The sequence below is a fragment of the Hippopotamus amphibius genome, chromosome 12 (genome assembly GCF_030028045.1).
Source record: "Hippopotamus amphibius kiboko isolate mHipAmp2 chromosome 12, mHipAmp2.hap2, whole genome shotgun sequence".
In the NCBI taxonomy this organism is placed as follows: Eukaryota; Metazoa; Chordata; class Mammalia; order Artiodactyla; family Hippopotamidae; genus Hippopotamus; species Hippopotamus amphibius.
Genome location: NC_080197.1, coordinates 33,880,827 through 33,906,043, shown reverse-complemented (window position 1 = coordinate 33,906,043; position 25,217 = coordinate 33,880,827). Strand labels below are relative to the sequence as shown.

General features: G+C 44.9%; 1 protein-coding gene across 2 annotated transcripts; it reads right to left on the bottom strand.

Moving 5' to 3' along the window:
* Positions 1 to 210: 210 nt before the first annotated feature.
* On the bottom strand, positions 211 to 24,178 carry ZNF133 (zinc finger protein 133). 2 transcript variants are annotated; one of them, XM_057704199.1, is made up of 4 exons: positions 23,807 to 24,178; positions 8,003 to 8,129; positions 7,425 to 7,520; positions 211 to 3,299 (listed from the first exon to the last, which is right to left on the bottom strand). In XM_057704199.1, the coding sequence occupies exons 2-4, from the start codon at positions 8,121 to 8,123 to the stop codon at positions 1,552 to 1,554; spliced, it is 1,965 nt and encodes a 654-aa protein (XP_057560182.1). In that variant the 5' UTR covers positions 8,124 to 8,129; positions 23,807 to 24,178; the 3' UTR covers positions 211 to 1,551. The 2 variants fall into 2 exon arrangements, with proteins under 2 accessions (XP_057560182.1, XP_057560183.1); XM_057704200.1 differs by lacking the exon at positions 23,807 to 24,178 and adding an exon at positions 22,446 to 22,647.
* Between the last annotated feature and the right edge of the window lie 1,039 nt (positions 24,179 to 25,217).

Below are 25,217 nucleotides of genomic sequence, written 5' to 3'. Positions count from 1 at the left end.
GTTGATCTTTTCAAAGAAACTTTTGGTTTCATTGATTTGCCTATATTAATTTCTACTGTCTAATTTCCACTCTGATCTTTATTCTATCTTTTATCCTTGCTTCAAGTTTGAATTTGCCCTTTTTTCTAGTTTTCTAAGATCAAAGCTTAGGTTAATGATTTGAGATCTTACTTTTTTTTTTAAAGATTTATTTTTATTTATTTTTGGCTGTGTTGGGTCTTCGTTGCTGTGCGTGGGCTTTCTCTAGTTGTGGAGAGCGGGGGCTACTCTTCTCCGTTTGCAGTGAGTGGGCTTCTCATTGCAGTGGCTTCTCTTGTTGCGGAACATGGGCTCTAGGCACTCCGGCTTCAGTAGTTGCAGCAGTGGGCTCAGCAGTTGTGGCACACGGCTTAGTTGCTCCGAGGCATGTGGGATCTTCCCATACCAGGGATCAAACCCCTGTCGCCTGCACTGGCAGGCAGATTCTTAAGCACTGAGCCACCCCTTCCTTCTATTTACATGTAGGCCTTGGCAAGACATGGAAGCAACCTAAATGCCCATCAACAGATGAATGGATAAAGAATATGTGGCACATATATACAATGGAATAACTCAGCCATAAAAAGGAGGTATGGTTAAGAACCTTTAAATATGATTAAATATCCTTTAAATATGATAAGCAGCCTTGTGGTTGGAGAAATACTAAGTTCTACCTCTTAAGTGTGTGTGGCTAAGGGACCTTAGACCAGGTACTGGATGGCTGGCACGAAGACTCAGCCTGGGATGGAGTGCCAAGGGGCACAACTGGAAGTTCTAACCCCAGTGTTACAGGGCTGAGTCGGGAGTGTGGCTTTGCATCTCATCCCTGCTGCTGAAGGGCTGGGAGCGCACTGCTTACAGGCTGTTGTAATATCAGAGTACCATGTTCTTGGTAGTCTGAATGGGTGTTACTAGAGACCCAAAGTTGTCATAGCTGGAGGACCAGGCCTGAGATTGGAGTGCTGATGAAAATATATTGTCAAGGGGGCCCCAAGAGGGGAGGACTAGGGACTAAAGCCTGAGCAAAAGCAATAAAGGTAATTAGGGGATGATTAGCAAAGGCAACAATGTAGATGTCTGAGAGCCAGGAGGAGAGGAGCAAGAAAGTGGGCTGCCAGTGAAGGAAAGCTCTAGGGGAAGCCGTATGTCTTGGAAGATTCCCTCCCGTAACCCGAATCCCCTGAATCCAGTTCCCGGATTCTCTCCCTACACAAAAGACCAGCCCTTCCAACAAATACAGAGTAACTCAGTTCTTACATCTTCCAAGGAACTGAATTTTTGTGGAATAGTGGACTCAGAAGCTCAAGATTTCCGTACCACTCCTTATTCCCCATCTCTACAGATGAGTACATGAGGTACACAGCCAAGGCCACAGGTTTGTAAAGAAGCAGTTTATTAGAACAAAAGGCCACAAAACATGGAGACTTAACGTGGAGGAAGTAAACAGTCAACTGTCCTTTGGCCACTTACGGAATGCATTTCATGAAAGTGTAGAAATGTCTGATTATTTGGTCCTCGCCCCCATCTTCACTCTCAAAGAGAGTGTAAGGGGTCAGAAGACTGCTCTGAATAGGCCTCAGGGTCAGACTGAAGTGGCGGTTTGTGGTGGACAGACTTCATCCTCCTGTGTCTGCTGAGGTGTGACTTCTGGCTGAAGCCTTGTCCACACATCTTGCACATATAAGGTTTCTTGCCCTGGTGTGTCACCTGATGTAAGATGAGGTGTGACTTTTGGGGAAAGCCTTGACCACACTCTCTGCATAAACAGGGCTTCTCTTCTGAGTGTACCCATTTGTGCGTGATTAAAGCTGACTTATTGCTAAAGCCCAGTCCACACTGCCTGCACGCGTAAGGCTTTTCCCTCGAGTGTTTCCGCCTGTGCCGGATGAGGCCTGCCTGATGACTGAAGCCTCGCCCACACTCCCTACACACATACGGCTTTTCCCCTGAGTGTGTCCTCTGGTGTGCAATGAGGTTTGACTTTTGGCTGAAGCCTCGCCCACACTCCTCACACACCATGGGCTTTTCCCCTGAGTGTGTCCTCTGGTGTCTGATGAGATTTGACTGCTGGCTGAAGCCTCGCCCACAGTCCTTACACACAATGGGCTTATCCCCTGAGTGTATGTTCTGGTGTCTGTTGAGATGTGATTTGAGACTAAAGCCTCGCCCACACACCGCACACACGTAAGGCTTCTCCCCCGTGTGTGTCCGCCTGTGTGAGATGAGGGTTGAATTTTGGCTGAAGCTGTGCCCACACACACCACACACATAAGGCTTCTCCTTTGAGTGTGTCCTCTGGTGGTTGACAAGGGTGGTCCTCTGCCGGAAGCACCGCCCACACTCCTTGCAGGCATAGGGCTTCTCCCCAGAGTGTGTCCTCTGGTGTGAGATGAGGTTTGACCTGTCGCTGAAGCCCAGTCCACAGTCGCTGCACACGATGGTCTTCTCCTCTAGGTGTGTCCTCTGGTGTCTGACGACAGCTGATTTCTGGCTGAAGCCTTTCCCACACTCCTGGCACACGTAGGGCTTCTCCCCAGAGTGTGTCCGCTGGTGTATGATAAGGTTTGACTTCTGGCTGAAGCCTCGCCCACACTCGTTGCACATGTAAGGCTTCTCGCCCGAGTGTGTCCTCTCATGTATGATGAGCGTCGACTTCCGGTTAAAGCCTCGCCCACACTCCCTGCACACGATAGGCTTCTCCCCCGAGTGTGCCTTCTGGTGCCTGGCAAGGCTCTTCTTTAGGCTAAAGCCCTTCTCGCACACCCCGCACACATAAGGCTTCTCCCCTGAGTGTATCCTCTGGTGACTGAGCAGGTTTGTCATCTTGCTGAAGCCCAGCCCACACTCTCCACAGTTGACTGTCCCAAACCCTAAGACTTCTATCCTCTTCAGCAGTCTGTCTGTTTCCTCCGGGCTCCCCTTCTGTGCTGGGCTGGCCTCTACCTCTACACCTCGGATGCCATCCCCAGAGCTGACTGGCTGCCTCTGGGGTGGCGGCCTGGGGAACACACCTGAAGTCCTTTTCTTTGTCTTTCCAAACAGAGGCTGGGCACCTTCTCGCTCCTGACCTTCCGCTTTATCGCTCCAAGAACTTCCATCAGAGGTTCGCTGCTGCTGCTGCTGGTTCCCCGAGCACGGATCTCCTGGCTGGACAGGACCTTCTGCACACAAGCACGTGAAGATCCAGGGAGGATGACTACACAGCACGTGCTGCATGTGGAATTTGTGACTGGAGAAATCTGGAGGGCAGAAAGGACCAAGGTGGAGTTCCGGCTTTGGTTCTGTTGCAGAGAAAAGAGTCTGAGTGAGGACTGAGATCTGGGAAAGCCAAAGCAGTTGTGCCTCGTCTGATGATAAGATTTGATTCCCTGTTCTTCAAAAAGCTTAGAACTTACGGGCTACCCAGCAAGCCTTCCTTCACAGGACCTCCTACAATTACCTTCTAACATGCAACAACCCACAGTGAGATGAACTGTGTCCAAAGGGATTATCTGTGACTGAGGGAGCTCTAACCAGAGGACTGGAAAGGTCTCTGTCTTTCCCTATTTCCCATGAGAATGGGGTGGAAGGAGAGAGCAGTCAGACTGGAGGACCCCTGGGGTAGGAGGCAGCACAGTCATGGTCACAGAGGTCACGAGTGAAACACCTGAACTGGAGTGTCCTGACTCACTGACAAATATTAGAGGATTACTTTGCACCAGAATTTCCACAAGGCAGCAGGCTTTCAGCAGTGGACAACACAAACATAGTCTAGGCTCCCCGGTGACAGGTGCCCCTGACCAGTTCAAGCCCTGTTAATTTTCATAATTAATCTAAATAAAAATTTCTCCAGAAATCAATACAAAAATTTTCTTCTTATACTACCTCTTGTAAGGCGAGGTCAACACTGACTGTATTGTTTCATCACAGCTGGTTATAGTCAGCTGAAGGCAATAAATGATCACACAGTCTGAGAAATCAGGTACAGATCTTACTGCATCTACCTGAACACTTGCCTTGATCAGTGAACTGAACTTTTAAGGGACAACTGTGTACACATCTACATTCTAGAATTATTCCATCCCATATAGAATGCTACTTATTCGGAGATAGGGCCTTAAAGAGGTCATAAGGCTCTAATCCAATATGACTGGTGACCTCCTTGTAAGAGGAGGAGGAGCCAGGATGTGCAGGCACAGAGGAAAGGCCAGGTGAGGACAGAGCAAGAAAGCAGCCGTTTGCAAGCAAGGAGAGTGGCCTCCTGCGTAAATGACCCTGCCTGCACCTCGATCCGCCAAGAACTGTGAGCCTCCAGAACCACGGAAACAGCTTTGCCTGTGCCACCCAGTCTGGTGTGTTGCTTCAGAGCCTGAGCTAAGACAGGTGCTTTCTTCCTCTGCCCTGACCTTCCTGCCTATCACTGTGGTCAAGCACCTCTGCATCCATCCCACAGTCCACCCCTAAGGAAGTCCCGTGAAACTGATCAGTTAGTACAGTGAATGTGAAAGGGCCAAAGTTGCTACTCACAGACAACAGATGGGTTAGCATAAAATGCAATACTAGCTACATACCACCAAAATCACATTAAATACTATACCACCCCCCCCAACAAAAACCCCAAAAAACCACAACAAAGTGAGTGCTAAGACTAACAAGAATTAAGGGAAAGTTAAAGGAGTAGCACACGGAACAAAGAATTTGAATGTTATCTCAATGTTTAATGTTTATCTCAATGAATGAGATAAAATTGTCACAGACCTTTACAGGCCTCACAGTACACTGAAGTGGGAATATAAGGCAAAAACTTGGAAATAAATGGAGGATGTGATAGAAATGACAATGACATTGGGGAGCTTTATGACTCAGACAAAAAACAAGAATAGAAACAACCTGAAAACAGAAATTGTTTCTATTATATGTGCTATATTTACTCAATTCGAAGATAAAATTAACTAAACTTTTAAGTTTAATAAAACTGAGAAATAGAAAATTTCTTACACAGAAAAAGAAAACATATACTTCTCTGTGTATGAAATATTTATAAAATTGTCTAAAGTATTTTAAAACCTAAAAAACACACAGTTCCAGGGACTTTCTTGGTGGTCCAGTGGTTAAGACTCCACACTTCCAAGCAGGGAGTGTGGGTTCAATCCCTGGTTGGAGAACTAAGATCCCACATGCCACATGGTGTGGTCAAAAAATGGGGAAAAAAACCCCAAAACCAAAAAAACCCCCACACAATTCCTTAAAGTTATCTATACCTCTATCATTTAAAAAGAACGCCAATGGACTTCCTAGGAGGTGCAGTGGTTAAGAATCCACCTGCCAATGCAAGGGACACGGGTTCAAGCCCTGTTCCTGGAAGATCCCACATGCTGCGCAGCAACTAAGCCCATGTGCCACAACTACTGAGCCTGTGTGCCACAACTACTGAAGCCTGAGTGCCTAGAGCCAGTGCTCTGCAACAATAGAAGCCACCACAATGAAGAGCCCATGCACCACAATGAAGAGTAGTCCCCGCTCGCCACAACTAGAGAAAGCCCACGCGCAGCAACGAAGCCCTAATGCAGCCAATAAATAAATAAATATATTTAAAAAAATAAATGTATAAAGAAATAAAAAGAATGCCAAGTAAAAAAAATTCCTAGAAACTCTTTGCTCCATTCTCTCCAATTCTATCCCCACCGAGGTGACCACTGGTCACAGGAAATAATAACACAGACATCCATGTTCACATAAACATACTAACACACAATCTTTCACACACTTCTCAATAAAAAAGCAAACTGTGTAATAAACACTGTTTTGCAAGTTTTAATTTAAAAATGTACCCGCTAAGCATCTGAGTTATTCTGTTAAAGAAAGTGAAGGACAATTTGCTCTTCATTAATGAACAGGAAGTATTATCACAAAAATGGAAAATTATAATAAAAGTAAATGCAAATGACAAAAGTGAAAAAATACAGTATCCAAAATGAAAAATGTACTGGCCAGGACTTAGCAGCATATTGGAGATGACAGATCAAAAAAAATCAACCTGAAGAACAGAGAGGGGAAAATAATAAAAAATACAGACAGGCTCAATAACCTGTGGGACAATGTAAAAAGAACTAATACACATGCAAGTGTAGTCCCCAAAAGGGGGAGAGAAAAGGGAGCCGAAAAAAAACCATGAAAGAATAATGTTCAAAAATTCCCCCAATTTGGCTCTAGCCATAAATTTACAGATTCAAAAATCTCAGCAAACCCTAAGTAGGGAAAATACAAAGAAAAGCTTGTTTCCTCAGTTTTACATCACAAACAGCTGAACACTAAACATATACAGAAAACTCTGAAAATAGCCAGAGGTTTAAAAAAAAAAAAGTAACAAAAACACCCAAGGTAATAATTGTGTAAATGACAGCTGATTTCTCATTAGAAACAACGGAGGCCAGAACAGGGGAACAGTATCTTTAAAGTGGTGAAAAAATAAACCAATCTAGAATTCTATATTCAGTGAATATATCCTTCTAGAATGAAGGTGAAATAAAGACACATTCAGAAAAACAAAATTTAAATGAAAATACTACCACCTGTACCACAAGAAATGCTAGACAATGAATAAATGCTATCAGGTAGAAACTCAAATCTTCAGGAAAATAAGGAAGAGCATAGAAAATGGTAAATTATCTGGATGAGTATAAAAGAACATTTTTTCTTTTGATTAAAAATACATATGAGTGTTTAAAAGAAATATTTTAACACTGTATTAGGGAGTTTAGAAAGTATATAGGTGCAATACAAATGACAACTATAGATAAAGCACGTGGCAAAGAGGGTTGTAATTCAAGGTGTGCAACTGCACTTTTCTTACATTTACATAAAGTGGTATCCAGGGTAGGTAGAAAAGGAAAAGTGAAGGCTGTATATTGTAATCCCTTTGAGCAGGGGTCAGCAAACTTTTTCTTAAATGGCCAACTAGTTTAGGCTTTGAGGGCTAAGAGGCAAAACTGAGGATTATATAGGTACTTACATAACCATTTAAAGTTTCACCCTCCTGGGTGAAATCTATTCTTACAATTTTTTTAGAATTCCATTTCAATTTCCCAACTGGCTTTTTATAGCCTTCCTTCCTCCCACTGGGCTTGCCTTTTTTCTTCAGCTCACTCAGTTTTACTTCCACATTCTTGCTTGATCTTTTAAAGATACAGTAACAAGAGCAAGAAGCCTATGCATGGGGGAGAGAACCGAGTGAAGCAGAGTCGGCAAACCCAGTGCAGGAAGATGAAACCCCAGGAAAGCTTGAGTGTGAATGAAGTTCTCGAAGGAGGCCATGGCGTGCAGCACACACAACAGCCCTGAGGCCAGCACAACGGCCTCCCTCCCCAGCACCTGAGCGAGGCCGGCTCGTCCCCAGCCCCCTGAGCTGCCCAGTGTTCCCCACTCACCTGGGCTGGTGGCTGGTGGGCATTTTCTCTCTTCTCTCCAGGTTTCCTTCCCTTGCTCCAGCTGGGTGATGAGTTTGGGTTTAGAAAACGGAATCCCTGCTCACAGGAAAAGAAAACAAGGTGGCTATCAGTTACAGGCTCAAGAACCAGTACCTGAACTCAGAGCCACGCTGGGTGGGGAATTTCAAAAGGTGGTGGTAAAGACCAGAGAGTGGTGAGCTCTCTGCAGGGGAGGGGAAACTAGGATGACAGCTCACTGACCCTACTCCATCCTGGGGAGAGAACACTTCCCTCATTTAAAAGAAGGTAACAACCAGGAAGAGATATCATGCTTACCCAAGAGACTGGGGGCAAAGGCCTAGAAATGCAGAGTACCACATACACAACACACAGCCACACACACACCTCTACACATTTCAGCTCTACAAAATCAGACCTTCTCTGGGGAAAGAGGGAACAGAGTGCCTCTACTTTTGAGTCCAACCCAAAGACAAAGTCAGAAAGCAAGATGGCTGCTTCCAGCACAGCCTAAAGGGCCCAGCAGCCGGGATACGGGTCCTGAGAGATGCCAGGCTTACCCAGTGAGACCAGGTTGCTGTAGTTCTCCAGCATCACCTCCCGGTACAGGGCCCTCTGAGCAGGGCTCAGCAGCATCCACTCCTCTTGCGTGAAATCCACAGCCACATCTCTGAATGCCATGTGTGCCTGTAACACAGAACATAGCCCTGCTCACCAAGGAGCCAGCCTCGTCCAGGACTCGGGGTGAGGGGCAGGGAGAAGGCTGCCAGGGGGAGGTAGGTGAGATATCTAGAGCCTGCCTTCGACCCTGGTGCCCTCTGTTCCAACACTTTTAACCCGTCACCATCAGGGCAGTGACACTTGTCAACCTACACGTTCAAGATCCTGAGTGTCCTGTTTTGGAGAATACACGCAAAAAATAGAGTCTTTAACTTTTGGGAACTTTAAATCTAGGCTGAGGGAAGAGCAAACAACATAAAAATTAAAACAACAGTAAAGCAACAGACCTCTGAGTTTTAAGAATTTAAAAGAATAGTATGAACAACAGTTTTAATGTTGAAGCATCAGAATGAAGTTTATACAATTCATTGCGGCACACACCAAATACAACTCAGTCCTTTCCCTCAATCCCATGGACCCTTTGGCCTTCCCCGGCCTAAGGCATAAGCAGGGAGTGGTGACGCTCACGAACTTGAACCCTACCACCTTGCTTTGGGGCCCACCCCTGCCGTCAACTAGTGCCTCTGTTTTCTCACCTATGAAATGTGAGTAAACAGTCCATTAAACTTACCATCCCACACTGTGGGTGCTCGGGGTGGACGTTCTTGGCTACTCAGTCTACAAATTCATTTCTATGTGCCATTCTCATCCCCCCGCCCAATTTTACTATCTTTATCTCAATACAATACTATTTCGAAATGGAAAGCATACTGGAATATAGGCATTAGGAAAGTTTCATGAGAGGCCTAGGAACTTGGTCTTGAAAGACGGGCAGGAATCAAGGGAAGAGGAAGGTGCGAGGTACTCCCAATGAGGCGTGTGGGGAGCAGAGCAGAGGCTGCTGTGGGCCAAGGAAGAGAGCAAGCCTGAATCGTAGGACCACTTGGGAGGAATAAAAGGCATCCAGTGGTAGAATACAGAACAGGTCGAATGTAGTAGCAGCCTGTAGGTCTTAAATTTTTACTGTAAAATATACATAAACAATTTACTATTTTACCATTTTTAAGTGTACATTTCAGTATATTAAGTATGTTGACACTGCTGTACAACCACCACCACTTCCCATTTCCAGAACTTGTTCATCATCCCATGCTGAAACTCTGTAACCATTAAATGGTGACTCCCTCTTTCTCACAAACCCTGGTAACCAACCATCATTTTACTTTCTGTTTCCATGTATTTGGCTGGTCTACATATCACAAATAAGTGGAATCATACAGTATTTGTCCTTTTGCATCTGGCTTATTTCATTTAGCATAATGTCTTCAAGTTTCAGTCATGTACTCCAAAGAAGACATACAGATGGCCAAGAGGCACATGAAAAGATGCTCAACATCATTAATTATTAGAGAAATGCAAATCAAAACGACAGTGAGATATCACCTCACACTAGTCAGAATGGCCACCATCAAAAAGTCTACAAACAATAAATGCTGGGTATGGAGAAAAAGGAGCCTTCCCACACTGTTGGTAGGGATGCAAACTGGTGCAGCCACTGCAGAAAACAGTATGGAGTTTCACTAAAAAACTAAAAACAGAGCTACCGTGTGATGCAGCAATCCCATTCCTGGGAATACACCCAAAGAACACCATGGTTTGAAAGGATACATATACCCCAGTGTTCACTGCAGTGCTGTTTACAATAGCCAAGATATGGAAGCAACCTAAATGTCCATCAATGGATAAATGGATAAAGATGTGGTACATATATACAATGGAATATTACTCAGCCGTGAAAAAGAATGAAATGATGCCATTTGCTGCAAGTCAAAGCTACAATGATGTATCACCTCACACCAGTCAGATTGGGCATCATCAAAAAATCTAGGAACAATAACAGCTGAAGAGGGTGCGGAGAAACCCTCCTGCACTTTGGTGGGAATGTAAATTGGTACAGCCACTATGGAAAACAGTATGGAGGTTCCTTAAAAAACTAAAAATAGAACTACCATATGACAGCAATCCCACTACTGGGCATATATACCTGGAGAAAATCATAATTCAAAAAGATACATGTACCACAATGTTTGTTGCAGCACTATTTACAATAGCCAGGACATGGAAGCAACCTACATGTCCAACGACAGATGAATGGATAAAGAAGATGTGGCATATATATACAATGGAATATTACTCATCAATAAAAAGGAATGAAACAGTTATTTGTAGTGAGGTGGCTGGACCTAGAGTCTGACATACAGAGTGAAGTAAGTCTGAAAGAGAAAAACAAATACCGTATGCTGACACATATATGTGGAATCTAAAAAAAAATGCTATTGATGAACTCAGTGGCAGAGGAAGAATAAAGATGCAGATGTAGAGAACAGACTTCAGGATATGGGGAGGTGGGGAAGGAGAAGCTGGAACAATGTGAAAGCATAGTATTGACATTTATATACTACCAATGGAAAACAGATGAAGCAAATGCCTAACACAGGGAGACCAACTCAATGACTGCTGATGACCTAGAGGGGTGGGAAAAGGAGGGTGGGAGGGAGGGAGGCTCAAGAGGGAGGGGTTATGGGGATATATATATGCACATATAGCTGATTCATTTTGTTATACAGTAGAAACTAACATAACATTGTAAAGCAATTATACTCCAATAAAGATCTGAAAAAAAAAATAAACTAAAAAAAAACCCCAAACAAAACAAAAAAACAAAAAAAAGAAATGATGCCATTTGCAGCAACATGGATGGACCTGGAGTGAAGTAAGTCAGACAAAGAAAGACAAATATATTACATTGCTTATAAGTGGAATCGGAAAAAAAAATGATACAAATGAACTTATCCACAGAACAAAAACAGACTCAGACTTAGCAAACAAACATGGTTACCAAAGGGGAAATGGGGGGAGGGATCAATTGGGAGTCTGGGATTGACATGTACACACTGCTATATTTAAAATGGATAACCAACAAGGACCTACTGTAGAGCACAGGGACCTCTGCTCAATATTCTGTAACAACCTAAACGGGAAAAGAATTTGAAAAAGAATAGATGCATGTATACATGTAACTGAATCACTCTGCTGTACACCAGAAACTAACACAACACTGTTAATCAACTATACTCCAATATAAAACAAAAAAATTTTTAAAAGCTTCAGCCATACAGAAGCATGTACTCAGAATTTCCTTTCTTTTTAAGGCTAAAAAATACCCTACTCTATGTATATACCATTCTTCCATTGATGGACACGGGGGTTGTTTCCACCTTTCAGCTACCATGCAAACTGCTTTCAGTTCTTTTGGGTATATACCCATAAGTGGAATTGCTGAATTATGTGGTAATTCTATGTTCAGTTTCTCCAGGAACCACTGGACCATTTCCCACAGCAGCTGCACCATTTTACATCCCTGCTAGCAATGTAAAAGGATTCTAATCTCCCCACATCCTCAGCAACACTTGCTGCTCTCTGGGGTTTTGATAACAGCCATCGTGAAAAATGGTGTAAAATGTGTAAAATGGTTTCTCATTGTTGTCTTTATTTGCATTTCCTAATGATTAGTGATGGTGGGCATCTTTTTATGTGCTTATTTGCTATACGTATATCTTCTTTGCAAAAATGTCTATTCAAGTCCTTTGACCGTTCTTGAATTGGGGTGTTTGGTTTTTGTTGTTGTTGTTATCTGAGATCTTTATATATTCTGGATATTAATTACATATCAGATATATGACTTGCAAATATACTCTCTTTAATGCACTAAAGTTTTTAACTTTGATGAAGTACAGTTTATTTTTGTTGTTGTTGCCTGGGCTTTTGGTGAATTATCCAACAAATCATAACTAAATCCAACTTCATGAAGTTTTTCCCCAATGTTTTCTTCTAAGAGTTTTATAGTTTAAGCGCTTTCCTGTTTAGATCTTTGATCCATTTTGAGTTAATTTTACATTCTTTTGCATGTGGGTATACAGTTTTTCCAGCAACATCTACTGAATAGGCTGTCCTTTCCACATTGAATGGTCCCGGTACTGTTGTTGAAAATCATCTCGTCATATATGTGTGATTAATTTCTGAGCTCTTTACTGCTGATAATATGTGACAAATCGCTTCTTGCTGCTTTCAAGACTCTCTGTTGCCTTTAGTTTGATGATAATGTATCTTGGTGTGGGTCTCTTTAAAAAGAGTTTATTGTACTTAGAATTCGTTAAGCTTCTTGGTTCCTTTTCATGTCCTCTATTTCTTTAATGAGATTTCCATTTTATTTTTACATTGTTTTCTTGACCTTGTTCATGTCTTCCATTAGCTCTGACAGCTATCTTAAAGTCTTTTGTCTAATAAGCCCACCATCCGGCTTTTATTGGGGGTCATTTCTATTGATTTATTTTTTACCTCAGAATGGGCTACACTGTCCTATTTGCCTTGTGATTTTTATGTTGTTACTGAAAATGCAATATCTGAACCTTATAGTATGACAACTCTGGAACTCAGATTCCCCAGGATTTGCTGGGGTTTTGTTTTTATTGTTGTAGGTTGTCTCCATGCCAGGGTTTAATCTGAGGTGTACACTGAAGGTTTTTCTTGCATCTTTTCTGATCCTGTGCCTTTCCAGGGGTAATATTTCCAGGGATGGTAACTTCCTAAATTGACCAAGTCATGGGTCAAACAGGCTGCAGGTAAGATAAGTTACACTTCTAGGACTAGAGCTGGACTCTGCCAGGTACCAACAAGGTGGTCAGGACAAGAGAAGGGATTGTGCATCCTGCGACAACTGGTGTGGAAATGCAGGAAACACTCACCATTACCCTGGCTTCCCAGGACTCACTTTTTCCTGGTGTCCCTAAAGGATGATATCTCAGAAAGCAGGTTTGGGTAAGGAAGGCAGAAATTAGAGGGTGTCAGCTGGAAATGCTCTCCCCATGAGTGAGTCAGGGCCTGCTCTCCAACCCCACAACAGGGGGAGGGGTGGCATGGTGCAAGTTTAACAGTCTGGTTTTTACCAGGGCCCTGGAAAAAAGTTCAGAGTCAGGCCTTCAGTAGGTTCAGTCCCAAACTCTCATGATGCCAACAAACTCAATGTAGAAGGACATTTTTGAGGCTATCTACTTTACTGTAGATGTTAACACGATTATTAATTTGAGAGGCTGTGAAAATGGTATTATTCTGGTTGTTTTTCAAAAAAATATACACTGAAGTGTTTACAGGTGAAAATGATCCATGGGATTGTTTTAAAAACATTTCAGGAAAAACTGGACAAACCACTCCCTTCCAAGATTGCTACATGGGGATTACTGTTAAAGCTGGGATTTTACTATACTATTCTTGCTTTGAACATGTCTGAAATTTTTCCATTAATAAAAAATTATTAAATATTCTTAAACACCACCAAAAGAACCCAAAATCCCAAAATCCAGATGGAATAAATATGGCAAAATATAAATGTGTTAAATCAAAATGATGCACATAAGGATGTTCATTATGCTATTGTCTCCTTTATTTTTAAGATCTTTCATTAAGAGAGTAAAAAGTATAGAGTTTTTAATTGGGTAGCCAAGACAGAGAAAATATTGTGTTGAGAACAAAGCCAGTGAAACCTGAAGCAATAATGAAGGACAAAAACTGGCCAGAAGAATGAATTATCAATTTTGAAATAAGAAACTATGACAATTCAGATTAAACTAAGTAGTATTATGATTTGGATGAAGTGGTCAGGAAACATTGTTTTAAACTGCAAATCATTCATAAAAGAACACAAAAGATATTTTAAAACACACATTTTTGTGGCTTAACTTTATTATATTTAATTATACATGTAACTAACATGTTTGCTAGTGTTAGGAAGAACTGACTGCAATCTGAAGATTGTAAAATAAAAATTTTACTTCTCTTTCTGGATTTTGCCCCAGGCCCACACCCTTGCCCAGGGTAACTGCTGTTAACTATGTAGTGAGTACTTTTTTTATTTATACCTTTATATCTTAATTTTCATTCATATTTACACACGTGCAAACACTATTATTTTCCCTTAAATAAAAATCATCTGCATTGTCCTTTGACTTGTTTCCATTTTAATATTTTGGGGCCTTTCGTACTCATCACAGACCTAACTCCATCCTTTTTACTCTTTCCACCAACAGACCACATATTCTCTCTAACAAAGTATTCCTCTGTCAACTGACAATGAGATTGCAGTGTTTCTCTATCGCCAACAAGGTTACAAGCAATGCCTTTGGCACATCCTGATATTTGTGTATAATTGATAAAGGAGTAGAATTACTGGGCCCAATACTGAACATCTACTTATGCCTCTGAACTGCCCTCCGAAGGCATTCCAGTTCACAATCCCAACATCCACACGGGAGTGACCCTTTCCACACACGTGACAATACTTGATCCCATCAATTTGTTTTCAATTACCAATGTATTGGGTTTAAAAAAGCAAATAAACAACTCTGTTTTCACTTTCCTTCAACCCCAGAAAGTAGGAAAAAAATAGAAACTGAGAAAACAGAAGAAAATGTTTTTAAAAAGAACCCAAATTAGTAAATTAAAAACCAGTAGCATTAGGGACTTCCCTGGTGGCACAGTGGTTAAGAATCCGCCTGCCAATTCAGGGGACAAGGGTTCAATTCCTGGTCCAGGAAGATCCCACACGCTATGCAGCAACTAAGCCTGTGCACCACAACTACTAAGCGTGCACTCTAGAGCCCGAGAGCCACAACTACTGAGCCTGCGAGCCACAGCTACTGAAGCCTGGACACCTAGAGCCCGTGCTCTGCAACAAGAGAAGTCACTGCAATGAGAAGCCCTTGCACTGCAACAAAGAGAAGCCCCCACTCACCACAATTAGAGAAGGCCAGCGTGCAGCAAGCAAGACCCAACACAGCCTAAATAAATAAATTTTAAAATATTTTTAAAAAACCCAGTAGCATTAGATTCTGATACTGACAGAACAGCTCATATCAAACCAACCCTCTTATTAATAATTTTAAACCCTAATCAAAATATAAAAAGCAACTCTTTGAAGACAAAAGCAACCAAAAGTATCCAGAAACTGGAGAGGACATGACCCTTGAAAGAAGAGACACACATTGTATTAACTTGCTTTTTATCTGGGGGCTCTCCCTAGTCTATGTGGCACACAGGGAACAGATCAAGAGCTTCTGGCTTCCAGACTTCCAGGAAACCGTATGGCAAAATGATAGAAAAGTGTGAGCAACAAAGGAAGGGGCCCCAAATCTACATATGATTCCTCTTAAAATTCCTGGTTGAATACTGAAATATGTGAACATAAAGTGAGACGACAAGGAGCTCAAGTAGATAAGAACAGCTGAAGGCTGGATGAGCTGTGCGGGGATTTCAGCACTGTTCACCACAGGAGAGATCTAGTTTAGAGTTTGAGTACAATCGAGAAGCAGAAGACTCCTAAAAACCTTAAGTTTCCACTGAAACACAAATAAACTACACAAAACATCATCCTTTCAACTAGACGGAGAATGTCCTAACTTCAAAATACCTGTAAATAAATTACCTATTTAAAAAGGAAAACACTAAACCAGTGAGCTATCTCCTATCCTCCCAGCTTTAAGCCATTGGAGACTACAACAGAGCTCTGGGGGCAGGAGCGACTACATGTACCAGAGAAGACAGGCACTAACAGCAGATCTAAAGTGGACTGAAAGCAACCATCACCAACTTCCCTGGCGGTCCAGTGGTTAAGACTTCCTTCCTGCTTCCACTGCAGGGGGCATGGGTTTGCTCCCCGGTTGGGGAACTAGGATCCTGCATGCTGCATGGCACGGCTGGAAAAAAAAAAGATATCTACTAGAAAAACTACCAGGCTTTGAAGAATAACAAAAAAATCCTAAATGACTCTAGGCAAAAAATATACCAGACTTCCATCGGACTTCAAAATCATCATTCAGCTCTTGTGCATTGCTTCTGGGAATGTACAATGGTGCAACAGTATAGCAGTCCTCAAAAAATTAAAAATAGAAATTATCATATGACCTACCAATTCCACTTCTGGGTATTTCCTTGAAAGAACTGAAAGCAGAGACTTGAACAGAGATTTGTACATTCATGTGAGCAGCATCACTCACAACAGCTAAAGTGTGGAAGTAATCAGTGTCTGTCGATCAGTGTCTGTCGACAGGCGAGTGGATAAACCAAATGTGGCACGTACATATAATAAACACTATTCAGCCTTAAAAAAGAAATCTGACACATGCTACAACATGGATGGCCCTTAAGATACTATGCTAAATGAACCAAACCAGACACAAAAGGATGATTCCACTTACATGAGGTACCTGGAATAATCCACATGGACAGAATAGAATGAAGGTTGAGAGGAGCTGGGGGGAAGGGGAAATAGAGTTATTGTTTGATGGTTACAGAGTTTCAGTTTGAAAAGTTCTGGAGATGGAGAGTGCAGATGGTTGCACAACCATATGAATGTACTTAACGCTACTGAACTATACGTTTAAAATGGTTAAGATGGTAAATCTTATGTTATATATTTTTACCACATTAAATGCATGGCAAAAAATATCACCATTCAAAGCAATAAGAAAATATTTCACCACGACAAAGTGAGATTTACCCAGAAAGGTACAATTGGTTCAATATCAGGAAACTCATTACTGTAATACACCATATTAATGAACAGATCCAAGAAGAAAAATCACGATTGAGTTTACAGACGCTGAAATATTCTTTAACAAAACTCAACACTCATTCCTCCAACATCCAATTCAATGTAAGATTGATGAATCCATAAAACTTTTCATTTCGAATTTTAGACTTAAAAAGAAGTTGTGGGACTTCCCTGGTGGCGCAGTGGTTAAGAATCCGCCTGCCAACACAGGGGACACGGGTTCCAGCCCTGGTCTGGGAAGATCCCACATGCCGCAGAGCAACCAAGCCTGAGCACCACAACTACTGAGCCTGTGCTCCAGAGCCCATGGGCCACAACTAATGGGCCCACATGCTACAATTACTGAAGCCCGAGTGTCCAGAGCCCATGCTCCACAACGAGAAGCCCGCGCACCACAACAAAGAGTAGCCCCCGCTCTCCACAACTACAGAAAGCCTGCATGCAGCAACGAAGACCCAATGCAGCCAATAAATAAAAAATAACTAAAAATAAATTTATTTTAAAAAAAAGTTGTGGGACTTCCCTGATGGTGCAGTGGTTAAGAATACGCCTGGCAATGTAGGGTACATGAGTTCGATCCCTGGTCCAGGAAGATCCCACATGCCATGGAGCAACTAAGCCCATGTGCCACAATTACTGAGCCTGTACTCTAGAGCCTGCGAGCCATAACTACTGAGCCCAAGGGCCACAACTGATGAAGCCCGCATGCCTAGTGCCCATGCTCTGCAACAAAAGAAGCCACTGCAATGAGAAGCCTGTGCACTACAACAAAGAGTAGCCCCTGCTCACTGCAACTAAAGAAAGCCTTATGCAGCAACGCAGCCAAAAAAAAAAAAAATAATTAAAAAAAAAAGTTGCAAAGATATCAATTCCCATACAACCTCCACCCAGTTTTCTCTAATGTTAACATCTTAGAAAACCATAGTACAATGATCAAAACCAAGAAGTTAACATTGATATAATACTATTATCTAAACTACAGCTCTTAACCACATTTCAACAATTTTTCCACCAATAACCTGTCCTTCTGGTCCACGATTCAACTGAGGTTCCCACATTGCATTTAGCTGCCATACATCTTTAATCTCCTCCAACCTGACAGTTCCTTCTTTCATAAACGTGACATTTTTGAAGAAAGTCCCGCAATTTTGGTTTATTTGACTTAAAAAAAACTTACAATGACATCAGTTCATTTTTGGCTAGAATTCCTCAGAAGTCATGTGTCATTTTCAGTGCACCCTATGAAGGGGTTCATGACATTGATGTATTTCATTATTGATGATGTTAACCTTGATCTTGATCACTTGGTTAAGGCAGTGTCTGCTGGGTTTCTCCACTGCAAAGTCACTCTTTTCTCCTTTATATTTAACACATATCTTGGGAGATACTTTGAGGTTATACAAATATCCTGTTTCTCTCCAATCTTCCACCCAATAATTTTAGCATAATTCTGTGGGACCGTCTGCAACAATTATTACTGCAGTGTTGACCAAATGGCAATGTTCTATTTCCCTCTTTCATTCTAAATTCATTAATTGGAATTCTTCTGTAAGCAAGAGTTGTCCCTTCTTACTTATTGCAGTGTGGATTCACAGCTATGGGTTATATTAGAATATTATCACTGTATTATATGTGGAATCTAAAAAAATGGTTCAAATGAACTTATTTATAAAACAGAAACAGAGTCACAAATATAAAAAAACAAACTTACGGTTACTGGGGGGAAGATAAATTGGGAGACTGGGATTGACACATACACACTACTATATATAAAATAGATAACGACTGTATAGCACAGGGAGCTCTACTCAATACTCTGTAATGACCTATATGGGAACAGAATCTAAAAAACAGTGGATATAAGTATCTGTATAACTGATTCACTTTATTGTACAGCAGAAACTAACACAACATTGCAAATCAACTACACGCCAATAAAAAAATAAAAGTATTATCACTATTTTGCTGCTCAAATTATTTCAGCTTCAAACACTGGGAGTTCCTTCAGGCTGACCTCATTCCTACTTTAACCAATAAGCGTGGCACAAGTGTCACTGTGCCAGTTACAGGCTAAAGTTTTAAGAAGGCTACACAGCTTGTGCTCTCGGAAGGCTCGAGATACCATGTTAAGAACTTCAACTCCGCTGCCGGAGGGACCACACAGAAGCAGAGGCCCTAGTACTGCCTGGAGAGAGAGTGTGGGGCCCAGCTGCCCCAGCCTTCCAGCCAGTCCACTGAAGCACCAAATATATGCTTGCATGGTCCAACCCAAAAGCATCCCCAAGTGACTGTGGGGGAAAATTCTCCGGTATCTATAACTCCCACGGAGCAGAAGGACTGCCCAAGGGATCCCGGTTAACCCAGGGAGCCGTGAGAGGTGATGACGTGGTGGCTTGTCTACGCTGCGGCTCTGGGGGGCTTGCTGTGCAGCAATCAATGCTCAGAGCGCTGGCGGACAGGTGTGAGCCTCTGCCCTCCTCAGCTCTGTTAACGACAGAAGCACCCTCCCCGTCATCCACAGCTGACTCGGGCACCAGGACTACTTCTCCTCCTCTCACGTCATATCAGTTACCAAGGACCACGGAGTCCACCTCCGAGAACCCTCTAGCTTCCCATCCCCACCCCAGCTAGGGGACAGGGACAATGGACAGGCCCTCCTGAGAGAGTCTCTGCAGACAGCCTCGCGACATCCCGGCCAGCCTGATCCATTCCTCCCAGAATTAGCTCCCTCTACTCATGGCTGGATTACTTACTGGTTAAAAACGTACTGAGCTCTTACTGTGTAACAGACATTATTTTAGACCCTGGGGATACAGAAGTGAACAAAGACGAAAACATCTGCCCTCACTGACATGCAAGTTTAGAGGAGGAAGATGGACATATTAAATTAACAAATAAAACACACACCACATCAGAAAGTGATGAGTGAGATGAAGAAAAATAAAACAAGGAAGCAGAAAAGAAGTAACACAAAACAGGTGGAGTTTTGAGATTTTAAATAGCGGTTGGTAAGGCCTTGCTGAGAAGATGATTGAATAAAACTCTGCAGGATGTGAGGATATGAGCCCACTGAGTAACTCTGAAAAGAGCATCTCACGCAAGAGGACACCCAGTGCAAAGGCCCTGATGCAAGAGTCGGCCTGGCACGGTCATGGCACAGAGACAGTTCACTGTGGCTCAAACACCGTGACTGACACTGAGTCGGGGAGGTTCTGACGTTGACTGAGGTGAGAAGCCACCGGAGGTCTCTGAGTAAACGCATGACATGACTGCTATACTGACTAATACACCTGAGGGGACAAAGAAGGAAGCAGAGAGATCACTCAAGGGCTATGACCATCCAGGTGAGATGGTGGCCTGGACCACAGCGGGAGTGGCAGTGGTGGCTTACTGTGGATGGAGTGTAAGAACAAGCAAGGAGGCGAGGATGACTCTGACGTTCTGAGCCTGAGGAAGCTGAAGGCGTTGCCATGTCTCCGCTTTTACAGCTAAACTCCCTGAAAGAACTGTCCATCCTCCATGGGTGCGGGGTGTGGGGGAGCTGATCAGAGTTTGTTGTTGGACACATCAGGTTTGGGCGGCCATGAGACACCCAAGTGGAAATGCCAAGTAGACAGGAGACTGGAATTGGAGCTGAAGGCAGAGGTCTAGGCTGAACCTCAGAGAGATGGCATTTCAGGCCGAGAGTGGACAGGGCCACCAAGGAGCGATGGAGCTGAAGCGGGGCCTTCCCCAGTAGCGGGCTGGGAGTAAAGAATCCACAGGAGAAGCAGCCTAGGAGGTAGGAGGAAAACCTGGAAACCAGGACAGTCATGTGAAAGGAGATCGTAAGAATGCAACTATATAAAATGCTGCTGAGCACGGACTGGTAGTTAGCCACAGGAAGCTCAGTGGTAACTTAGACAAAGCTATTGTCTAGTGGGTAAAGCTGAAAAAACCTCATTGGAATATTTAAAAGGCAATGGAAGGATATTAATGGAGAGAGCAAGAAGAGAGCATTCTTCCAAGGAGTTTAGCTCTAAAGGCCAGGAAAGGTGCAGGGCAAGAGCTGGAGGGAAACTGTGGTCCCTGCTCTGCTCAAGATGCTTCGCTGGGTCCCTCCTGCCCCCACATCAAGTCCACACTAACTTGCCACTTAGGGCTCACTCCACTGACGCCCACAGCACACCTTCCAATCAGTCTCTGCATGTGACCTTCCATCCTTCCAGCAAGGACGACGCTCATGTCTTCACCGAGCACTGCCCGCTTAGTCTAACCAGGTGCCACGAACTGTATCAGTGGCTCAAGGGGCACGAGATGAGGTGCCAGACCCTCAAAGAACCACCTCCCAGTCCAGTGGGACAGTTGGACAGTCACGACGCAGCCTGAACCCTGGGGTCCTGAGACATCAAGGATCCTGCCGTGTGAGGAAGCCCGGGAATACTGCCGGAGACATGCAGGGTGCTCTCCAGGGGGAAGGCATCCCAGCTCATCACAGGAGTGGACGCTGAAGCAGAGCGGAACAGAGAAACAAAAGCAGACGATGGACTGCGCTTCCACGCAACTGTAAGGCAGGGTCTGACAGGTGTGGGAAGTAGGCGAGGACACTGAAGAGGTGATTGGAGGACAAGCTGGAAGCATTAATCATAATTATAACCAACAATTAATATTCATGTAGTCGGCACTCTAACCACATTGCTAGAGTTATCACACCCAACATCCCTGTGAGGTGGACACCATTCTGATCCCCATTTGGCAGATAAGGAAAAGAAGGCTCAGAGAGGTCAAGTAACATGCTCAGGGCCACACAGCGAGATACAGTGAAACTGAGATTTGAATCCAGGCAATCTGACTTTGGAGTTGGGACAGAAACAAACGATTAGAAAGGTCTCTTTCTAGCAGGCTGAATGGCAAGATCAGTATTTATACCTCAGGTGCCCAACTCAAGAGGTGGGGGGAGGGGAGGGAGAAGAAGATGGACAAGAGACAGGAGCAAGGGCGCTGCAGGAGGGGAGACAGGAAGAAGAGATGCAGGGCACAGCACAGGAGGCGCTAAGAGAACATGGCAGGCACTGAACAGGAGGTAAGTCTGGAAAGAACAAAGAGGCCCAGGCTGTACCAAGGGCAGAAGTTGCAGATGTTCACCAAGCTCTGCAAGGTCAGAAGAAATGGGGGGAGAGGGGCAGAGACAGGGAAAACTACCACCCCGAATTCCAGATACATCTCCCTCTCCTGCCTCCAACCAGAGCTGTTCTGACTGAAAGAAACTTTAAAACAACTGGAGAAAGAACTATCAATTTCGTTGGGTGTAATGATGAAGTTGTGGTTATATCATAATAAGTCCTTAGGCTTAGTATCTGCAGGTGAAATGACAGGACTGGGACAAAGAGGCTGTGAGGGTACTGGACAGAACAAGAACAGAAGGCCAAGGCCTTCACGCAGACAAGCCCCAGGAGTGAGCAGGTCTGAACGAATGCTGAGAAGGAACACTGGTGCGAGGATGGAGGGGCTGTGAAGGAGGACGCTGGGTCTGAAGAACAGTCCCTGTGAAAATGCCACCCTTACAACAGGCTTTGCTTCCTGGGGAAACCAGCTGGGGCTCTGATCCCCAGATGGGGCACTGCGGGGCAAAAGATGTCAAAGCTGAGTGAAGGAAACCCACCCGTGGTTCAGCACGCAAAAGGCAAAGCAGTCCCCACCTGAGGCTGGGCTGTCAGGAGCCCAGGAGTCCTCCCCTGGCCCACTCAGCAGTCCTCTCTGGGCAGGCAGGGGCCACGGGGCAGAACGAGAACCAAAAGGTTCAGAAGAGCCACTGGAAATCCTCAAGCTCCAGCAGGGGAGGGTTTCCTCTTCCTTAAAGGCATCAGGAATGGGCCTGCCACAGAAGAAAAGACTTTGGACAGCCTGCTGGGAAGAGAGCCAGAATGTGGGCTGGAAACACAGGGCCTCAGCTGACCCTCTCTCACCTCTGATCTTCACAAGCAAAGTTCATACTCATTGGGCACTTAGTATATACCAGCAACTGTTTCAGGCACTGGGTGAGTTTTATCTCATTCTAGCCTCACAACCCAGTGAAGTACGATTTATTATCTTCATTTTACAGATGAGAAAACTGTGGCACACTGAGGTCAGTCTCTTGCCCAAGGTGACACAGTTATAAGGTGACAGAGTCTGGATGAAATCTGGCTGTGGAGGCCAGGCTCTTAAACAGGGCAGTGACAGCGAACCTCTGTGGGCTGTAAGGATTCTCAGTGTATCATTTTGAGATGAACTGAGATCCTTCACCAGCTGATAAGGGTTAAATCTGGGTGATGGGTCTATGGAGTTCTGTTTATTTGTTTAAAATTCCTCCATAATAAAAATTTTAAATGGAACTCTAAATCCCAAAGCCTGGCCACACCAGAAATGTGTAAATCCGTGACTCCTGTGATCAATGATGGTTTCCAAGACCTCTGAAAAACTTGCCCAGTGGGCCCCCGACGACCTCTTCCTCCAAGGCCCGAACTCAGGGGCGACCAGCCAAACGGAGACCCCCGCAAGACAGCGCCAAAATGGCCACTCCACACCGAGCCCATCCCGGGCACGTTTGCCCACACCAGCCGCCCCTCCACGGGAGGCCTCAGCAAAGCCGAGGGGCAGCCGGGCCTGAAGACTACCAGCCCCCACCCACCAAAACTCCAGACACCTGGCACCAGGGCCGGCCCTCAACCCATCACCTGGGAAACATCAGGCCCCCAAAAGCCTACTTACTCAACCTCCCCAAACACGGGGACTTGTGGCATGAGCGACCCCCTCTCCCAATATCGGTACTTCGGCCAAGGCCTAACGTGTCCTCACCCACAGGAAGCCTAGGACGGGGCCGGAGCCCAACACCTGCCAACACCGGGCACAGCGACTGAGCTTCACCCACTTCCCTCGGAGATGCGCACCCACATCCCCAAATGTGACATCCGGGAGGGCACGGCCTGAGCCACGACAGCGCGTCCCCGCCGCCACCTCCTCTCCCCGCCACCAGCGCTGTCCCCAGTCCCAGCCCACAGGCCAGCCTTGCAGAACTTACCTTTCCGCGCGGGGAAGGGCTGGGCTGCGGCGAGGGTCCCGCGAGAGCCACAAGCACCAGCGCCACCAAAGAACAAGGGATCACTCAAGCCACCAGCTGGGGAGCCACTCCAGCAGGACGCCGGCACTACACTACCCAGAATCCTCGGGCCGCGGGGGGCCACGCCTCCCAGCATGCTCGGCGCCCCCAAGCGGGCCACCCGCCAGCCGCTCCCGTCTGCCTCTGAGGGAGGCGTTTCTGGGTAATTTGCTCCGGCCGCCGGAGAATGTCCACTGTGGCGCCCGGGTTCCCCCTCTTTTTTCTTAAAACCACACGGATAAAGCATGTAGAGGATCCCAGGTGAAGCTTCTCTCTGTGCCGTAACCCCCCCTCTAACGCCTCCGCCTCAAAGACTACACTCCCCAGTGACCCCCCCCTGCAGTGACTTCCGCATCCGGTGCTGGGCCCGCCCCTCGGCTGGCGGAAGTGATGTACGAGAGCTTCCGTTCGGCTTCTAGGGTGGGCCCGGATGGGCGGCCGTGGCACTTGCTGTCTCCCAGCCCCAGCTGCAGGCAAGCAAGGCTGTGCCCGTATTCCGTGAGGGCCGCGGAGGCGTGGTGTCCACCAGCTCACATAAACCCATTAACTCACTTAAACCCATGGAGGGGACTGAGATTGGGAGAGACAAGGCATCTTCCTGGGATCTCACGGCGGAAGGAGGCCGACCGGGGTCCGAGCCCATGTCCCCAACGGGAACAGCCCCCTGCATGCCGTGAGATCCTGTCCCTGTGTGGAGTCCACCGATTTATGGGCAATCTCTCGCCCATCTCCTGGGGGACAGGAGCCTTGCTGTCAGACCATAGCTTGGGGCTGAGCCTCTCATAGTTTCGGCTCGGTCTACCGGAAAAACAAAACCCGAAAAATACAACAACATAAAAGTTGAGAATTATGTTCTATTTGGTGGCCTTACACCAGGGAGACAGCTTGCTCAGCTAGCTCTGAGAACCAGGATATATGGGAGTTTTTGCTAGAAAAAACACGCGGTGGAACATCAAAAACGTTACCACTAATCACAAAAGAACACATTTCAACTTAATTAATTTAGCACTTTGTGTGGGAAGATGCAAGAATCTGGCATCATTGAAATTATTCCTTTGATATGCACCTTAGCTATTTAGGGACAGTATCCTGCTTTTCTCCATCCTGAATTCCCCTCACGGGGCACCCTTGGGGTGGCTGCAGAGGCTAATGTCTTGATGGCAGGCAGCATTTTTTGTTGTTGTTCAGGGTCCTGAGACTTGAACAGCACTACCGCCATCTAGGACACCCCAACTGGGGAGCTGAAGAGCACACCCCACTTCACTGTTTCCCTAGGGCACCCTCTCAGTTCTCTTTGCTTTCCTCAGATTTGCTTTCTGAAAATTTGTCCTCT